The 17605-nt window shown below is 65.2% G+C and overlaps 1 protein-coding gene across 1 annotated transcript in view; it reads right to left on the minus strand.

The window, feature by feature from the left end:
• Positions 1-1045: 1045 nt before the first annotated feature.
• The window catches only part of UNC13A (unc-13 homolog A), a gene marked incomplete at both ends in the record, with an annotated part of 33997 nt that continues 17437 nt past the window's right edge, over positions 1046-17605 (minus strand). Inside the window, 22 exons of the mRNA XM_082495372.1 lie at positions 1046-1334; positions 1643-1802; positions 1901-1993; positions 3586-3642; positions 4732-4879; positions 5006-5086; positions 5238-5294; positions 6563-6592; positions 7758-7796; positions 11575-11698; positions 11841-11993; positions 12146-12234; positions 12519-12596; positions 12905-12988; positions 13544-13687; positions 13809-13905; positions 13995-14121; positions 14385-14470; positions 14676-14809; positions 15160-15294; positions 15461-15550; positions 15686-15754. Coding sequence (XP_082351498.1) covers positions 1046-1334; positions 1643-1802; positions 1901-1993; positions 3586-3642; positions 4732-4879; positions 5006-5086; positions 5238-5294; positions 6563-6592; positions 7758-7796; positions 11575-11698; positions 11841-11993; positions 12146-12234; positions 12519-12596; positions 12905-12988; positions 13544-13687; positions 13809-13905; positions 13995-14121; positions 14385-14470; positions 14676-14809; positions 15160-15294; positions 15461-15550; positions 15686-15754 — 2364 coding nt within the window. The remainder of the gene's footprint in view (positions 1335-1642; positions 1803-1900; positions 1994-3585; positions 3643-4731; positions 4880-5005; positions 5087-5237; positions 5295-6562; positions 6593-7757; positions 7797-11574; positions 11699-11840; positions 11994-12145; positions 12235-12518; positions 12597-12904; positions 12989-13543; positions 13688-13808; positions 13906-13994; positions 14122-14384; positions 14471-14675; positions 14810-15159; positions 15295-15460; positions 15551-15685; positions 15755-17605) is intronic.

A 17605-nucleotide genomic window follows, 5' to 3' on the forward strand; every position in this document is an offset into this window, starting at 1 on the left:
GGAAATTGAGGAGGGAGGGGAGGGAAAGGGGTCCTCTGGGTTTGGAGGGGGGGGGGTGGGGGGTTGGTGGAGTGGAGGGGGGAAGGGTCTTGCTCGCGCCAAGGAGGTCCCATGGGTGCTGCTGCGCTGCACAGGGATGACTGGTCCCCACTGGCCGGAGCAAAAGGGAAATAGGTCCCTCTGCTCCAGAGCTGCCCCCCCCCCCCAGCCCTCGCCCCCCCAAGCCCCGGTGCCCGGGGAGGGGGGGGGGTGGCAGTGGGGCAGCCCAAGGTAGTGGCAAGGCAGGGAAGACAGGATACGGGCCGGGGGGCTGCTCCCTGCCGCTCCCGGCCCCGGTGATGCCACCGCCGGCCAGGGAGGGGGACCCTGTGCGGGGCGTGTGGGGGGGCTGCATGTGCCCCCCCCCCCTCCCCGACCCAACAGCCCCAATAGCCCTTCCGGGTGCAGGACACAGCCACATCGTCCGGCTGCCCCCTGTATGTACAGCTATTTACATATGTACAGGGTGCTCAGTGGGTGGGAGCCCCCCCTGTCCCTCAGACGCTCGAGGGATGGGGACAAGGGGCCATCGGGCTGTGGCAGCCACTCACCAACACCCCCGGGGGGGATGAGACACCCCCCACACACACACACACATACACCCCCCAGCCCTTTCCTTGTGTCACTCGATGAGGTTTGGGGTCAGGGATGGGCCAATGAGGGGTACCTCCATCTGTCCCATCACCCAGTCTGGGGTGCAGCCCTTCCCTCCAGCCCCACCAGCACCTTCCCGTTGGGGTGGGACGGGGGCACGGCCGTGCTCTGAACCGCTGTCACACAGCCAGGCTGGCCAAGAGAGGGATGGGGAGGAGCTGGGAGTGGGGGGGGGGTGTCTGTCACTGCAGCCACGTCCACCCCTCACCCACACCAGGGCCAGGAAGGAGACTCTTCTTGTGGCCGCTCTTATGGCTTATACATGGCTGGAGGATGCTGTAGAAAAGGGGCCGGGAGTCGGGGGTGGGAGTGGGGTGGGGGGAGTGCTGGGGGGAGATGGGGTGGAAGGGATTTAACCGCTGCCCTCCTCGGCCGAACGCGTGTCCGACTTGAGCTTGACGAACTCCTTGGCCACCTCGTCATTGTTGCGTTGGGAGAGGATGCGGAGGACGGTGAGGCCGGTGTCATCCATGTGGATGCGGCGACCCAAGGGCAGCCAGCAGGCGCAGCCGGGTCGCTGCAGGATATCGCGGAGCTGCAGCACGGCGATGCCCACCGTCCGGTCCTCCCGGGCGAAGCAGTAATCCTTCACGCACACCTGCAGCTCGTAGCATTCGGGGCCCGTCTCCGTCCCCAACGTGCTGCAGGTGATGAAGGGACAGGCAGTGTTGGCATAGGCGGGGGGGGGTGGGGGAGGGTGGGGTGTCACACTCCCAAGCACCCGGTATGGGTGCTGCCTCTCCACCCCCCCACCCCTCCCCAAAAAAGCACCTTTTTTTCCCTTTTCCCCAATTCCCGCTAATGAGAAAACATCTAAAACAGCCCCTGTGGGACGAGCAAACTCCCTGGCAGACCCCCAGGAGGAGGAGAAGGGGGGGTGTCCCCACATCATGGGACCACATCCTCCCCCAGCCCGGCCCCACATCCCCAGCCCCGCGGTGCCACTCACAACTGGAAGCTCTCGTTGTACTTGGGGGCCCAGCTGTTGTTCTTGGATTTGGTGGCAAATTTCCTCTTCTTGTCACTGAGGTGGGGCCCAATGATGTTGACCTCGATGAAGGGGCGGAAGATGCCCGACGTCTGCCACTTGAGGTCGTTCGCTGCCACCACTGCAAAGAAGGGACACATGAAGCTCAGGGGGTGCTGCCACCTGCCCCCCCCTCTCTCCTTGCCCCCCCCCCACCCCCTTTCCCCCAGCAGAACCCACCTTTGACGGTGACTTTGTGTTCACCAGTGCCGGGGTGGGTGAAGAGCTCCACGTGGATGGACACCTCCCCGACAGGGTCATCCACACCAGAGCCTGCGTGGTCAAGGGAGGAGACGTGAGCGCCCATTCCCTCCGGTGTCCCTGACGTCCCCCTGCCCACCACCCACCCCACTGGAGGAGGCAGGTCACCCGCTGCGGGGGGTGGGGGGGGGGATTGGGGGGGGGTGGGCAGTCGCATTTGGCCCAATGTGGCCTCCGCCAAAGAGTTCTGGGGACATCAGCACGGGCGCAGCGGCTGTCAAGGATGGCCGGGGCTGGCACCAGGCTGGGCTGGGGCACGGTGGGACATCCCCAGCGCCAGGCTGGCTCTCTGCTGTCCCACCCCACATCGGTAGGGGAACCCCCCCCCATTGCCCCCGGCGGGGGCTGAGGTACCTGGGTGGGATGGGGCAGGGGACAGTGACCACCACTCCCCCTACTACGTGCCCGGGGGAGGGGGGACGTGGTGGCAGTGCTCCACACAGGAGGGACCTGCCAGGTTTGCGTCCCCCTCCCCGTCCCCCCCCCTCCATCCCTCTTGTATCCCCTCCAGCTCAGGGACCGCATCAAGCCCTTGGGGTCCCCGAGCCTGGGGAACCCGGGTGACCTGCGCCCAACAGCCCAGCCTACCCCCCCCCACCCCCCCCACCCCCCCCAAGAGCCGTGCATGCACCCATGGGTGAAGGAGGGGGTGCGAGGCAGAGGGACAGGCTCCGTGGGTCGGACGGGGCCAAGGAGATCAAACCGAGCTCAGCGGCAAGCTCCCAGGGTGGAAACAACAGTGGGAAGGAGGACGCATCCCCACGCGTCACTGCTGTCACTGCGTGACCCCCCCCCCAGCACGAGGCTGCGGGACCAGCGGGGGGGGAGGCCGGTTGACGGCACACGACGTTCCTCTCCATCCACCGGGAATCCTCCGTGCCACCCCCTGCCAGCGCCCCACCTCCCCAGGCACCCGCCAGCCGGGCAGCGCCGCATGCTGAGCCGCAATGGAGGCGATGGCGGGCGAGGAGGGGGTGTCTGGGTACGGGAGGCCAAGCGTGGGGGTGAGGTCCCAACCCCTCCGGTGGGGTGCGATGGAGGCCAAGCGGCGCCCACGGAAGTGGGGCTCATTCTTCCCGTCCCGGGACAGGGGGACGGAGCTCGCCGGAGCAAGGCTAGTAATGGTCCTTCTGGCAGCAGAATGGATGGGAGGGGGTCGTGGACACGGTGACGGCCTCCACTGGGGCCACGTGTCGCAAGGGGACAGGTCCCTGGCTTGCAGGGAGGTCATGGCAAGCGCCCAACCCCAGGCAGCAGCACTGCGGGAACAATGGGGAGCGCCCCGAGCTTGCCAAGCCGAGGCAGGTACCCCTAATCCCCCCTCCCCCCCCCCCCCCCCCCCCCCCCCCCCCCCCCCGCTCTCGCAGCGGGGCGGTCAATACAGCCGAGCACAGTTCTTCCAAATTCAGCCCAAAAGCAGCCCCGGGAGCGGGAGTTTGTGGGCGGAGGGTTCCAGCCCAGCTCTGCCCGTGTTAGGGGGTCCCCGTGGCCAGCGGTACTGGGACAGGGGCTCCTGGCCACCCCGGCCAGCAGTGCCAGGACTGTTACTAGCCCAGGCCGGCGGCGGCAGGCAGGTGCAGGGGGCGGGCGAGCAGCACACGTACCCTTCTCAGGATAAATTTCTTCACTAAGGGTAAACCTAATACCTTTCCCACCATGAACTAGTGGGAAGGAGAGAGAAAGAGACAGAGACACGGCACAGAGTAGACAAAGAGAGGAGGAAGGAGACGACGTGCGTGGGGGACGGGAACAGTGAAAAGAGGGGGGAGAAAACAAAGAGAGAGAAAGAGAGATCAGATCTCGCAGACAGACGGACGGCCGAGCATCCGGACAACACTGCAGCGACACGGGAGCGCCGGGCACCACCCATGGGGGGGGGTCCTGCAGCCGGGGGACGCCGGCACCCACCGGACCCAACCCCACGTCCCCGACGTGACTGGCACAGGAGGCACAGACAGGACAGACGTCCCTTGCAGGAGACGCACAGACAGCAAACGCACGTCCCACTCCCCGAGGACGCAGACAAGCCTGGCTGGGGCGCCGCGCGATGGCCCGTGACTGCCACCGAGCAGCTCTGTCCCCTCCTCGAGCAGCCAAGGGACAAAATCGAGGGCAGGCAAGGGGTGGCCATGCCCCACGGGGGGAAGGGGGGGGGGCCCAGCACCCTCTCGGAGGGGGGAAAGGGCCCGAGAGGCACTCAGCCCCCTGGAGGGATCCCAAACCATGGGGTACGTGGGACGCCCAGGACAGGTCCTGGCACAGCATCCAGGTCCAGCCCACCCCGTGAGGGGTCTGAGCCACCACCGCTCGGCCGAGATGGCAGCGCCGGAGCAGAGGTGGCTGTGTTGGGTGACAGGGGCCATCCCGAGGGGACAAACGCTTGTGACCCCCTCTGTGGCCAGAGGGTGACCTTCTCCCCCACCCGCGGGTCCCATTGCTGTGCCAGCCCAGCCATGCCCTGGCAACTGGGGATGCACTCTTCTTGCTGGTGGGGGACGTGGGGGTGCTGGGCTGCCCCTGGGCACCCAACGGCCCCTCTTCACCTGCAAACCACAGGAGGAAAAAACCTTTCCCTCCCCACCAAACCCTCCCGCTCCTCCGCGAGCATGGCTGGGAACCCCCCCAACCCCACCGGGACGGAGGCAGGATGGAGCCCTGGCCGTGGGGCAGCCGAGCTGCCGTGTGGGGATGGGGGCCAGGGGTGTGGGGGGGGTGGGGGGGTGGGAGGGGGCAAGGGTGGTGCGTCCTACCCTGCGCCGCCTGAGTCTGCACGAAGGTTTTGATGAGGAGGTCGGTGGCCTGGGTGTAGAGGGACAGGGCGTAGCGCAGCGACTGCAGGTCGGGGCTCTTCTCCAGGAATGTCTTCTTCAGCCCCACGCCGCCGGCATGGAAGTATTGCTGGAGGAGAAGGTGGGGGGGGACCACAGCCACAGGGTCCTCAGCTGGAGGTCCCCCGGTGTCCCCCCTCCCAGGTGTGGGCTAAAACCCTGGAGGGAACCCCTTCGTAACCCCGAGTGTCCTCACCTTGATGGTGTCCAGGGCCAGCTCCACCACCGCACATTGCTTTGGGGTCAGGCTCTTGGCTTCCTCCCGCACCATGTGGTCCTGAGGGGCGCGAATCCTGCTCTCAGCATGGGACCAAGGACCCCGCTCCCCTTGCCCCGGCCGCGGTGGTGGTGGTGCCAGCCTGCCGAGTGCCACGGAGAGGAGCTCGGACCACCCGTCCCCCTCCCCAGCCCAGGCACCCAACCCTCACCTTCAGCTTGGAGAGCTGCCCCAGTTCCTTGGCTGCGTTGAAAATCATCTGCGTGCCCTGCGGAGAGCAAAGAGACGGGAACGGCCCCGGTGAGCGGCCGGGCTGGGGGTGCCATGGCCAGGCTGGGTGCCAGGCGCTTCTTGCAGCTCCGAGGGGTGTCCCCCGCCCCCACCCCCCCTCCATCCCCCCAGGCTCCAGGGAGCCAGAGCGGGGGGTCCTCAGATAACCCCAGGGGCCACCAGCCATGCCAGGTATGGTGATACTGGTGCGGGGAGCTGGTGCAGCCCCCGTGCGCAGCCCCCGAGTTCTCAGCTCAGGTGTGTGGTTGGGGGCTTGGGGACCCCACAGGACGTCACCCCGGGGACGGGGACCTCACACCCTGCTCAGCACAAGCCGCTTGGCCCAAGGGTCCCATCCTGTTCCCTGTGGTGTCCAAGCACAGCCACTTCTGCGTCCAACGGAGCCCGGCACGGCACGGCACTGGCACCGCGTGGACAACCATACAACACCGGGGCAGGGGGAGCAGAGAACGAGTGCAGGGGGCCAGCGGGCACGGGGAGGATGCGGCACGGTCCCCCTGTACCCCACGGCGCTGGCAGCCAAGCCAAACACCCCCATGCCACCCAGCCCCCTGCCCAGTCCCAGCCCCGGGGAGGTTCCCGGTCCCTCTGCATCCCAGGGAAGACCGTGGCGGGACACCCCGGCCACCTCCGCCTGCCCTGTGCCGTGCCACCCTCCTGCGCCGGGGCAGGGAAGCCGTTCCCACTGGCACAGCTCCTGGGGACACAGCCCCATGGCACCATCAGATCCCACTCGCCTCCCTGGTCTGGCAGCCGCTCACGGGGCTGAGCACCATCTCTCCTGCTCAAGCCCTCCAGTGGGCAGCATGCAGCTGGGTAAACTGGGGGGCCAGTGGGGCAGAGCCAGCCATTCCCACCTCCTTCCCCCTCCCAGCACCAGTAGGTCCAGTCCTTCCCAACAATGAGAAACCCCAGCATCTATCCTGCTAACCAGTACCTTCCACAGGGATCTTGCCCTCCCCCCCCTTGCCCTCATTTTGTCCCCCGTCCCCCCCCTCCATTAACTCTTTGTGCCCCCCGCCCCGAGTTCTGTCCCATTAATCCTTCCCTTGCTGTCCCCATCTCTCCCAGCCGGTGAACAGGCTGGGAGTTGGGGACACCGGTGTCACCCAAACAGAGCATGACGGGCCACTGTGCTGAGCTGGGACCCCCCCCCGCCACCCCGCAGCACACGGAACAAGGGACGGGGAGGAGGCAAGAGGAGGGACCAGAGCCAAGTGGGGAGCAGAAGAGCCATGTCCTTACTTCAGTGTGACTGGGCAGCTTCACCCTGCTCTGGAAGAGAACAGCAAGGGACAGTTACTGGTGGCCCCAGCAGCGGCCAGCCGCGGGTCCGGGCCCCCCACATCCCCCGGCCGTGTGGGCTCTGGCCCTGTATTCTCCTCTGGCTGCGCCCAGTTCTCCACTGGTGCCACCGGTTCAGCACCAGTTCACACCTGCAAAAGCTCAGCCCCACACGCTTGCTGGTGAACCTGTGATGAGTGTGTCAGGTCTCTTCCCGAGCCCGGGAGTGGGGGCGGGGGGGGGACACAGGGTTGCTCCCCGCCTTGCTCAGGGCTGGGGTGGAGGAAAGCAGCTGGCCCAGCACGCTCGGCAAACTGGGGCAGGACCCGCAGTGTCCCCTGCGAGAGGAGGGGGGGGAGCCGCGGGCATTGCCCAAATGGATGCCGGCATGGCTCTTCCTGGGAGCCGGATTTTTGGGAGCAAGCAGCCTGGAGGGCTGTGCTGGGCCCCCCGGCTCCGGAGGTGCGGAGCCCCCAGACAGAGGGACCCCCCGTGTGCCCGGAGAAAACCCTTCTGGTAAGTTCTGGGGCTCAGCGAGTCTGGCTGAGACCCCTCAAGCATCGGGGTTTGGGGGGGGGGAGGGGGGGAGAGGGAGCAGACTCGGAGGTCCAGGGGATCTCCACAGCCCCATGGCCCCCAGCATGGCCCAGCATCCCGGGGACCAAGGGGGGGGTGGGGGGTGGGGGGTGTCACCTCTTCCTGAGCCCCCAGCAGTGGGATGGGTTTGCGCCCAGGATCTCCCACGCTTGGGCACCCCATCCCCCCGCTGTCCCAACCAGGCACCCGGAGGGGTGCTGAGCGCCGTGGGGCAGCGTCCCCCCCGTACCTGCCTGGAGATGGGTGACACCCACCCACGGTGGTGGTGGGGGGGGGGGGGGGCTAAACACAACACGACACCCGCTCCCTACCCCGGGCGACACACAGAAACAGGTCACTGCCCCCCCCCACACCCCACACCCCCCATCCTGCACACAGGCAGCACGTCCGGGAACAACACGGCACACCTCGACACGAACAACACGCCACGCAGGCAACGGCACATCCAGACAGCACGACAGAGGAAACACGGACAAGCCTGGACCTCCACAGCAGGCGGGTGTGGGGCCACCAGCGTGGCCACGGGGCGATGACACACATGGAGCCCACGGCTATTTACCTTCTCTGTCCCCTTGCCATGTTTTCTCAAGAGCGTGCCCTGTAGAAGCAATGTCACAGGTTGAGTGGTGGGGTGGGGGGACAACACGGGACAGGACACGGTGGCGGAGTCGGGGGGGGGGGGGGATGCAGGGCAAGGCTGGGCGCATGGGGTGGCCGCAAACTGGTGGCAAAGCCATCACTGAGCTCCTAAAGGTCAGCCAGGGCCAACGGGGGACTGGTTGCTGTTGGGGGGTTGGGTTTATGGGGGACAGGTCCCCACTGGGATATAGGGTTAGTGGGGGACTGGTGTCTTTGGGATGCTGGGCCAACTGGTCCTCACTGGAATGCAGTATGTTGCACTGATGGGGAACTGGTCCCCACCCTGGGATGCTGAGCACATGGGGGGCTGGTCCCTGCTGGGATACAGGGATGCTGAGCACATGGGGGGCTGGTCCCTGCTGGGATACAGGGATGCTGAGCACATGGGGGGCTGGTCCCCAATGGGATACAGGGATGCTGAGCACATGGGGGGCTGGTCCCCAATGGGATACAGGGATGCTGAGCACATGGGGGGCTGGTCCCTGCTGGGATACAGGGATGCTGAGCACATGGGGGGCTGGTCCCCACTGGGATACAGGGATGCCAAGTACGCGGGGGACTGGTCCCCGCTGGGATACATGGATGCTGAGCGCATGGGGGACTGGTCCCCACTGGGATACAGGGATGCCGAGTACGTGGGGGACGTGTCCCCGCTGGGATACAGGGAGGCAGGAGGCAGCTGGCACTGTCTGTGGGCAGCTTCTGGTGGCCCCCCCCATTCCCCTCCAGCTCTGGCCGATGCTCACAGCACTGGGAAGGGGAGGGGGCAGCTGCACTTGGGTTTTGCACGCGGAATTCTGGTCCATGTGACAATCCCACACAGACCCAGGACAGCAGTGGCAGGAGAAACAGTGTAAAATGGGGCAGCAGTGCCATGTGGGGGGTTCCTAACCAGCCTCTCGGGGGGGAGGGGGATGGGATGGGACTGGGCATGGCTGAATCAGGCAGGGGGTAGCGGGGGGGGTCAGTTGGCCGGGGAGCCCACGGGAGGGACAAGCAGCACACTCAGGGCCAAGCAGGGCCACCAGGAGGGTTTCTTGCCCTGGAGGGGAAACTGAGGCACGGGGTGATGGGTGAACAAGAGGACCTTGTAGCCCATAGAGCCGACACCACCCCCGTCCCCCGGCAGCCTCGGCACGGCTGGGACACGAGGTCCCCGTGAGGTCCAAGGGGAGGCTCAGCCCCAGGTTGCCCCCAGGGGCTCTCCAAACGCTGCTGTTGGAATCAAAAGGTGTTGGGTCCCCACGGGACGGGCGTTTGTCCGCGCAGGGACTGGCACCCAGCACCCAACCACCGGCACCCGCACCACCGCTCTTCCTTGCGAAGGTGCCTGCGGTCAAAGCCGGGGCAGGGAGCAGGACTGGGGGTGGATGTGGCCCTTTCCGTGCCCGGTGGGACGGAAGCCCATGGCCACAGACTGAGCGGAAGATGACAAAAGAAAACTGCTCAGTCAACCAGCAGCAATGCCGAGGAGGGAACCCAAAAATTCAGGGCTATCAGGGCTGGATCCCAACTAGGGAAAAAACTCACAACTCCTGCCAGCAACCTGCCCCACCGCCGAGCAACTGGGCTAGGGACCATCATCTCCCAGCGGGATGCTCCTCTCCGCTGGCCCTCAGCTCCTCCGCCCCCCCAGCCAACAGCCCAGCCGGGGCCTCAAGGGGAAACTGAGGCACAAGGGGTGAGGAAGAGCAGCCCTGACTGCCAGGCACGCGTCGCTCTCCCTGCTCGTGTCTCCGGTGACCTCGGCTTCTCCCACCCTCAGCACGGAGCAAGAAGATGGCATCAACCTGGGTTTGGCCGTCCCTGATTACATGGCACTGCCCCATCACCGTCCCCTCCCGCCCCGTCACTAACCCCTGTGCGCCTCCCCACATCCAGGATCCGCGAATCCGGCCAGGACCTTTCCGTCCCCCCTCCCCGAACCCAGCCGGGGCCGCGGGCAAGTGCCCGCCAGGAGCCAGTGCCAAGCGGGCAGCACGGGGATGGGGACCACAGAGGTGGACCGAGTCGGGGAACCAGAGGAGGGGTGTGGGCAGGGCGCGGGCAGCCACACAAGACAAAAACCGGCGAGGCCAGGACCGACACACAGCGGACAGACAGACAGACAGACAGGGAGCCGCCGTACTTACAATCATCTGCCATTGAGAGGCGAGCGGAGCAGTTGGAGAGAACAACCGTGACATGAGTGTCGGTCCCCTCCTCCGTCCTCCCCAGCCCCAGTTGCCCCACGGCTGGGTACCAGCCCCGGCCACCCCCTGCCCTGGGGTGGGACGGCAGAGCCGGGGGTGTCCCCCATCTGAGGTGCCACAGTACTCAGCGTCGATGCCCTGCCACCGGCACCGCGGGTCTCCGCAGCCCCGAAGTGGTCCCATCCCAATCTGCCCAGTCCTTCCTCACTGCGGCTCTGCCCGATGGGGACTCGGCTCCCGGGAACTGGCCAATCCCACTCGACATTCGGCTCTGACACGTCGCCCCGTGCCACCAACCAGCCCAGAGCCACCCTGGGCGGGCTGTCCCCTGCCGTAGGGACCAGTCCCACCCAGCACGGCCCCCTCCAAGGACCGCTTCCCCTTAGGAAAAATCACCCGACAGATCCACATGTCCATGTCACCCCTCCTCTGCGCTCAGCACAGGGCTCGCTGCCACCGGAACATGGCATTAGCCACACGTGGCCGGGAAGGGACAGAGATAGGTACTGGGATCGCGACTGGGACCCAGTGGCACCGTCATTCCTGCCAGATTTGGCCACCTTGGGCCAAGGTTGTGCGAGCCTGGCCGGGAGCGATGCAGGGTTGACCTGAGCCGGGCTCTGGGCTGTGACAAGGTGCCAGCGAGGTGGCACCACTGAGGGTTGACAGGTCACCAACGCGCTGTCCCTTACAGACACAGCGCCAGGAGCCACACAGCTCCAGAAAGGTGACACAGCGGCCGGTGGCTCCAGGGACTCCAAGTAAGAGCCCGAGCCCAGCTTTGTGACAGCGACAAAAGCCACCGAGAGTGACGAGGACAGATGTGTGGCTGGCTCAGAACCCTTGGTGTCCACCCTGCCCTCCCTGCCCCCGAGGGAACGGCCGCCCCGAGAAGCTTCGGGATGCACGGCTACGTGCGGGGAGGACAGACACACAGCGATGCCAGACGGAGCCTCGAGGCCTGTAGGCCACCTCCCGCTGAGGAAGGACCATACCCGGGCTTTGCTCTGCTCCCCTCAGTCCGCTCGGCCCACGGGAACGGACGAGTTCAGCCCCGCTGTGGGAACATGCCCTCTCCATCCCCACATCACCCCCATCCCCACAAAGCCAGTCCCTGCTCCCCAGCCCCATGCCGGGGGGGGAGGGGGAGCTCCCCCCGCTCCGAGAGCGCTCCCGGTTCGCCTCCTGGCACGGGGACCATGCCCATGGCCGGTGCTGCTGAGCATGGCGCAGGATGCGGCCCCAGCTCGGAGAGAAGGACCCTCCTGGTGCCCTGACGGAGATGGTAGGAAGGTCCTTTGGCAAAGCCAGCCCAGAGGATGCTGGGCTGCACCGGGCACCTGGGTCAAGGATGACCTTTTTCTCCTCCATCCCTTCCCCGGTCGTTAGTCGGGGGCAGGTTTGGGGATGCTGCCAAGGTCACCACCCCCTCAGCAGCCAGCGAGGCCACCTGGCCACCAATGTCCCACAGTGGCTCCAATCGGCCACCTGCATCTCAGCTCCAGGGTCCGCTGTCCCTGGTTTTCCCCCCCCACCATCACTCACCGTCTGGTCAGTGAGCGGGGGCAGGACGATGGTCTTCTCCATCGTGTTCATCACCAGCTTCCAGAGCTCCTTCAACACCCGCTTCAGCACCGTCTTCTCGCAGATTTTGGCAAAGAGCGTCAGGCTGCAGAGATGGGACGAGGCTGAAGGTCCTGGCATGCCACCTCTTGCCCGGTCACCCTGACCCTTCAAGGTCCCCCACGCTCCCACGGCAGGTCAGGAGCATTGGGGATGGTGGGGAGGTCCCTGTTGCCCCCCACACTCACTTGCTGTCCAGGAGGTCCATGATGGGTTGCAGGACGTTGTCAGCATCCTGTGCAACGCTGCTGCAGGTGCTGGCGGGGACGTTGCCGGTGCCCTTCACCTGGCCCAGGATGTCACCCATCTGCTTCACGCACTCCTCGATGTGCGGCTGGAAGCTGGGGACCACAACGCCCAGGCAGCTCAGCATCCCCCAAGGCTGAACCCAGGACCCGCTCGGCCGAGCAGAGCCCCCCAGACTGACCCCAGGCTCCCGGGACCCCCAAACCTCTTCTTGGCCCACCACCCGCGTCCTCTTGCCCGGGTGTACCTGGTGGCAAAGACTCGGCTCAGCTCATCCAGGACGTTGTTGAGTTTCACCTGCAGTTCCTTGAGGATATCACTGGCTTCTGTGTCCAGCTGGAGGAGGAACAGGTTGGAGAAGCTGTCAGGGTCCCTGGCCCAGCCCTTGAGAGGGGTGTCTCTGCACCCCAAATGCACCCCTGTGCAGGGTGAAGCCCATCCGTCATCCAAGGTGGTGGGAGGGCAGGGTGCCATGGGGTGGGACAGCGTGATCCCATACAGGGGTGAGGAACTGGGGTCTGCTCCCAGTACTGCGGAGCCAGGGAAGGAGCCGCCTCTGGGGAGAAGGGATTCATCCAGCCCCTCCACAGGGCTCTCTCCTGGACATCCCCCATACGCACCTCCTTCCCACCCATGGCTTCAAACATCTTCTCGAGCTGGACGCGGAGCTGCTGGATGTTGTTCATCAGGATGCAGGGCTGGAGGGGTGGGATGGAGAAGCGGGGTCAGCACCAACCAACGGGGCCGGAATAGCTGCCCACCACCTCAGGTCCCTCCAACCCTGCACCGGGGGGGGGGGACGGGGGGGACGGGGGACATGAGAGCAGTCATGGCACAGAGGCCTGCCCTGCCAGCACTCCAGGGACCGCCATCAGACAGAGACCGAGGGCAGGACCTGCGTGATGGGGACCAGCTCTGGAGCTGAGGTGACGTCTGGGGTCACTGCGCGGGGACAGTCCTGCCTGGCAGCAGCAGGCAGGTGAAAAGCAGAAGGGAGATACGTCACCACTTTCTCCTTCTCCTTGGAGCAGTACGAGGCGAAATCCTTGGAGATGATCTCAGCATACTGGAGTAGCACATTGCTGATGGTCTGCAGCCAAATGGGACCCACCCGCCAGCAGCAAAGAGGAGGAAGGAGGGAGAGAAGGAGACCATGAGTCCCACAGCAGTGAAACAACCCAATGCCCGGATACGCCCTGGGACCCCCCCAGACCCTCTGCGCCAGGAGAGGCACGGGCACAGCCACTGGAAGCCAAATCCAGCACATCTGGTCTCCACCAGCATCACCATCTACCGCCATCTGGTCTCCAGGACAACTGTGAAGGCATCAGCCATCAAGCCCGCATGCAACTCCATCCCCCACCACAGTGAGCCAGTGGCATGAAATTAATCTAGATTAATTAACCAATTAGCTCATTAATTAGCTAATCTCCTGTGCTAGCAAAGCTGGGAGAGCTACAGGGTCTGTTGGTGGCATGTTCGCTTGAGCACCCCTCTTAGAGGTGGTGCAATCTGTGCCCTGTGCCGTGGCTGCAGCTGGATGGGAGGGGGCGGAGAAAGCCCAACAGCCCCAGGCCAGGACTGGGACTGGGACTGGGACTGGGACCGGGTTCCCAGGGGTGCTGCTGGCCCAGCAGGTGCCCACCTTGGCAAACCTTCTCATGTAGTGCCCAACAATCTGGGGGTCGGGGCACTCGAGCTTCTTGATGATCTCGAAGCTCTGGTTGAGCTGGGAGAAGACGTCCACCACGGAGCAAGAGAAAAGCGCGTGCTCCGACGTCTGCTGGAACTGGGGGGGGGGCGGGGAAAGCAAGAGGCAGTGTCAGCGGGAGGCAGGGAGGGGAGATTTGGGGACACATCGAGGAACAAGCCCCCTCGTCCCACCCCAGGGCTGACGGTCTTGTTCATACCCCATCCTTCTTGTCCCGCTCCAGCGCTCCGTGCAGGAAATCCCGCGACACCTCTTCATTCTCATCCAACCATTGGATAACGAAGGGCTCGAACCAGCTGGAAGAGAGGTCCGGCTCCGGTGAGGACACCGACCCCCCCAGGGCACAGGCACCCCCCCCGCCGCGCTCCCCGAGGGCTGCACTCACGCGGGGTACTCGGGCACGCGGCTCTTGAAGGAGGGCAGCTCGGTGACGTACTCGTTGTACAGCCACTTCACCTTGAAGTGTAGGTTCATGTAGTCCGCGCTCTTGCACAGGCGGTGTTTGTCGTGTTCTGCACGGGGAAGGCGAGAGCGCCCCGGGGTTGCTTCGAGCCCCCAAACTTAGGGGGCGGCTGCCCCGAGGGCAGCTCCGGGGATGCCAGGGTAACGGGGTGAAGGTGGAAGTGCTTCTTGGGTGGGATTTAAGCTAGGGATGGTGTCAACGAGGGGATGAAATGGATTTGCCCAGGGAATGGGTGAGGTGGGAGCAGAGCGTGGCTCCTGCCTGGTTCCCCCGCCGGGCTCGGGGTGGTGGGGGGGGGGGGACGGGACTCACCCTCCATCGCGTACTTCATGTCCTGAGCGAAGAGGTTCCACATCACCTCGGCACTGATCTTCCCCACGTTCAGCTCCTGGGGGAACCTGGGGTGGGGGGAAAGCGTGGGCACCAGGTGGACCAGCCCTCCACTTGCCGATACATCCCCCCCACACCTCCCGTCTGCCTCAGTTTTCCCCATCTGTAGAATGGGTGTTACAACCCACTTCCAAAGGACTACCGCTACCACTGCCGTCATGTGGGCATCCCCCCAGCTGTGAAGGAGGGTCCCCTCTCCCGGCACCTACTCACTGGTTCAGGCAGGGCGTGTAGGAGTTCTTGTCCTCCTCGATGATGGAGACTATCAGGGTGATGAGCTTGGACCAGAAGTCCAGGTTTTTGATGCTGGGGCCTTGCTCCTCGGGGGGCACCTCGCCTTTCTTAGTCTGGAGTGATGGGGACACAGCAGAGGCTCCGGTCATCCCACCCCATGGGGCTCAATTTCGTAGCGGGGCTAACAAGGAGGCAGGAGGGCTCTGGGAACACCCCGGAGGACCCCACATGGAACCCTCCTCCACCCCACCCCACTTGTCCGGCCCCGGTTCTCTCAAACCCACAGCTATGGGGTTCAAACCCTGCCCAAGGCTTTGGGGCTCATTCTGCACGGGGCTGAGCGCTCCGGAGAGGGAGCAGGAGCACAGCGCGAAGGAGAAGGGCAGGGGGATGGGGAATGTGAGGGGGGCCCCAGCAGCGCCCGACATCCCAGTACATCCCAGCTCCCCCCGGCCCCACGCACCGGGTCCGTCTGGTACTCGCGACTGTACAACTCGTGACAGTTGTTGAAGATGTACTCGTAGGTGGAGTTGAGGCAGGCTTTCACGCAGTCCTTCACCACCTGGCTGGCGCGCGGGGGGCTCTGCAGCTCCTGGACCTGAGCGTGCGGGGAGGGACCAGCGCTGGAGGCAGATCCGCGGCCCCAGCCACCCACCCAGGAGCCACCCCGGGGCCAACGGGACCCCAACCTTACAAAAAACCGGGGGCCAACGAGGCTCAGGGTCCCCACCGGAGGGAGGGGGAGAGTGGAGTCCCGGCAATACCTTCATCCGAAAGAAGGTGATGCTGGTCAGCAAATCCACCGTGGACTTGAGATCCTGCAACCGTTCGGGACTGCTGGCAGGGAAGTTGTTCTGCCAAAGGGGAAGAAAAGAGCGGAATCGCACCCAGAACTCTTACAGGGGCGAGAGGAGGGGGAGAAAACAGCCGCCTGTTGTTTCAGACCTTATTAGACAAGTGGGGAAACTGAGGCACGGCGGGCACCTTACCCGGTACATGGAGAGATCGATCCGCAGCGAGTTGTGCAGTTGGTCGAGGAGTTTGACGAATCGTTCCTTCTGCGGAAAAACACCCGGGAACCAGGTAAACGGGGGAAAGGCGGCAGGGACCGTCCCCCCCTCCCCGCTGCCCCTGCTTTTCTCTGCCCCCAGCCCAGCCCGCGCCACCCCCGCCTCATCCCTCTCCTTCCTGTTGTCCTGCTGTCCTTCCTTCCCTCCTTCCTTCACCACAGCCCTGCGGGCGGGCACGGGATGCCCGCGGAGAAGAGCGCATCTTCGCCGGTGGCCGGGGCTCGCTGGCGGCCATCCATGGCTCCCGGGGTACACGTGGCCGTGCCGGGCACGGTGCAGGATCGAGAGGCAATATCCCCTTTCCTCTCACTGGCGGTCGGTGCCGGAGTGGGGCTGGGCTGCTCTAGCCGCCCTGTTCACTCGGACACCTCCGAGCCTGAGCTCGGGGCAGGAGAAGGGAGAGGGTGTGCAGGATTGTGCCCCTCGGCCACGTGGCCCCTGGGCTGAAGCTTTCAAAAAGCTCAGAAAAAAAGGGCTCTCGCAGCGGTCGCCCGTCTTGGGGGGGCCGAGCTGCTTCCAGACGAGGCCAGGAACAACCCCCAGTAATCGGACGCCCCTACGGGCTCCCCGCTCGCCCGACGGGGCTATATCGAGGGAGGTGGGCAGGGAACCACCCCGGGTAGACGGTCTCCAGTGGGGACAAGTGGCTTTCATTCAGCTCCCGTCTGGGGAGCGCGGGGCAGGAGGATGCAAATCCCACGTCGGGCTGCAGATTGGCGAGGGCAAAGCAACCAAATCTGCCCCAAAACGCTGCCGCCGGGAGGCATTTCACTTTGAATCTCCGCCGGAGGTGAGGGGGACTTCGGACAACCCCCGTGGGTTTCCCACGAAAGCCCTGGGTTCCCCCGACAGCATCGGGTCTACCGGCGGAGGGCTGCCCCACACGGCCCCGGAGGGTCCCGGGGTGGAGGCGGTGGGGGGGGCAGGGGATGGAGGTGGGGGGGGAGAAGGACAAGGGGACGGGACAGGGCAGCGAGTCCTGCGCCCGCCTGGCTGCTGCTCGGCCAAGCCGGCAGCCTGCACTGGCCACCGCAAACCTTGGGCGCGTTCGCCCGCCGGAGACGGCAAAGCCAGGCTCTGGGCCGAGACCGTGCGTCCCCGCCACCCAACGGCTGCTGCAGCGCTTTAAAACTGGACACGGCGGGTACTCGGGGTTAAAGCGAGACGGCCGGGCACATTAGGACCCAACCTTAGGCTCTCTAAAAAAAGAGAAAGAAACAAGTTTTTAAAACCCTCCATGTTAGAGAAAAAGTGCTTTTTTTTTTTTTTTCCTTTTTTTTTTTTTTTTTTTTTTTTCCTGCGCTTTTTCCAGACGGGTTTCCTCCTCCCGCGTGACGTGGAGGCACAGCTCGCTGGGCTCTAGCTACCCCCTGCAATAGGAACTGGGAGGTGAACCCGGAGCTGTGCTCGGCCCTGGTCGCATCCCTGGCTACCCAGCGCTTTGCCTGACCCAGGGGCTGGGCACTAATCCTGGCTCGCCCCGTGTGTATCCACGGCACAGGGGGACAACACGGGGGGAGCCGGGGCGAGAGCTCAGCCCCCCTTTTTCTTCGCCCACATCCCCGAGGGCGTACCCGGCCCCGGCACAAACTCGCCCCGCCGGCTTACGAACGAGGCACCCGGCGGGCACCCATGGGTGCCGGCGAGTTTGCAGCGGTGTCGGGGTGCGCCCGAAGCGCACAGGGTTGTGCAAAACTCCCGGCCGGCTGCAGGGATGGCTCCTTTGCCACCTCTTTGTGGCTTTAGCCACCGAGGTGTCCCCCATCCCCCCGTCCCCCCCCGCCACGCCGCCGGCACAGCATCCCCACCCGCTCGGACTCCGGTCACGGTTTTACCGTA

This window comes from Vanellus vanellus (genome assembly GCF_965231255.1).
Source record: "Vanellus vanellus genome assembly, chromosome: 25".
Taxonomy (NCBI): domain Eukaryota; kingdom Metazoa; phylum Chordata; class Aves; order Charadriiformes; family Charadriidae; genus Vanellus; species Vanellus vanellus.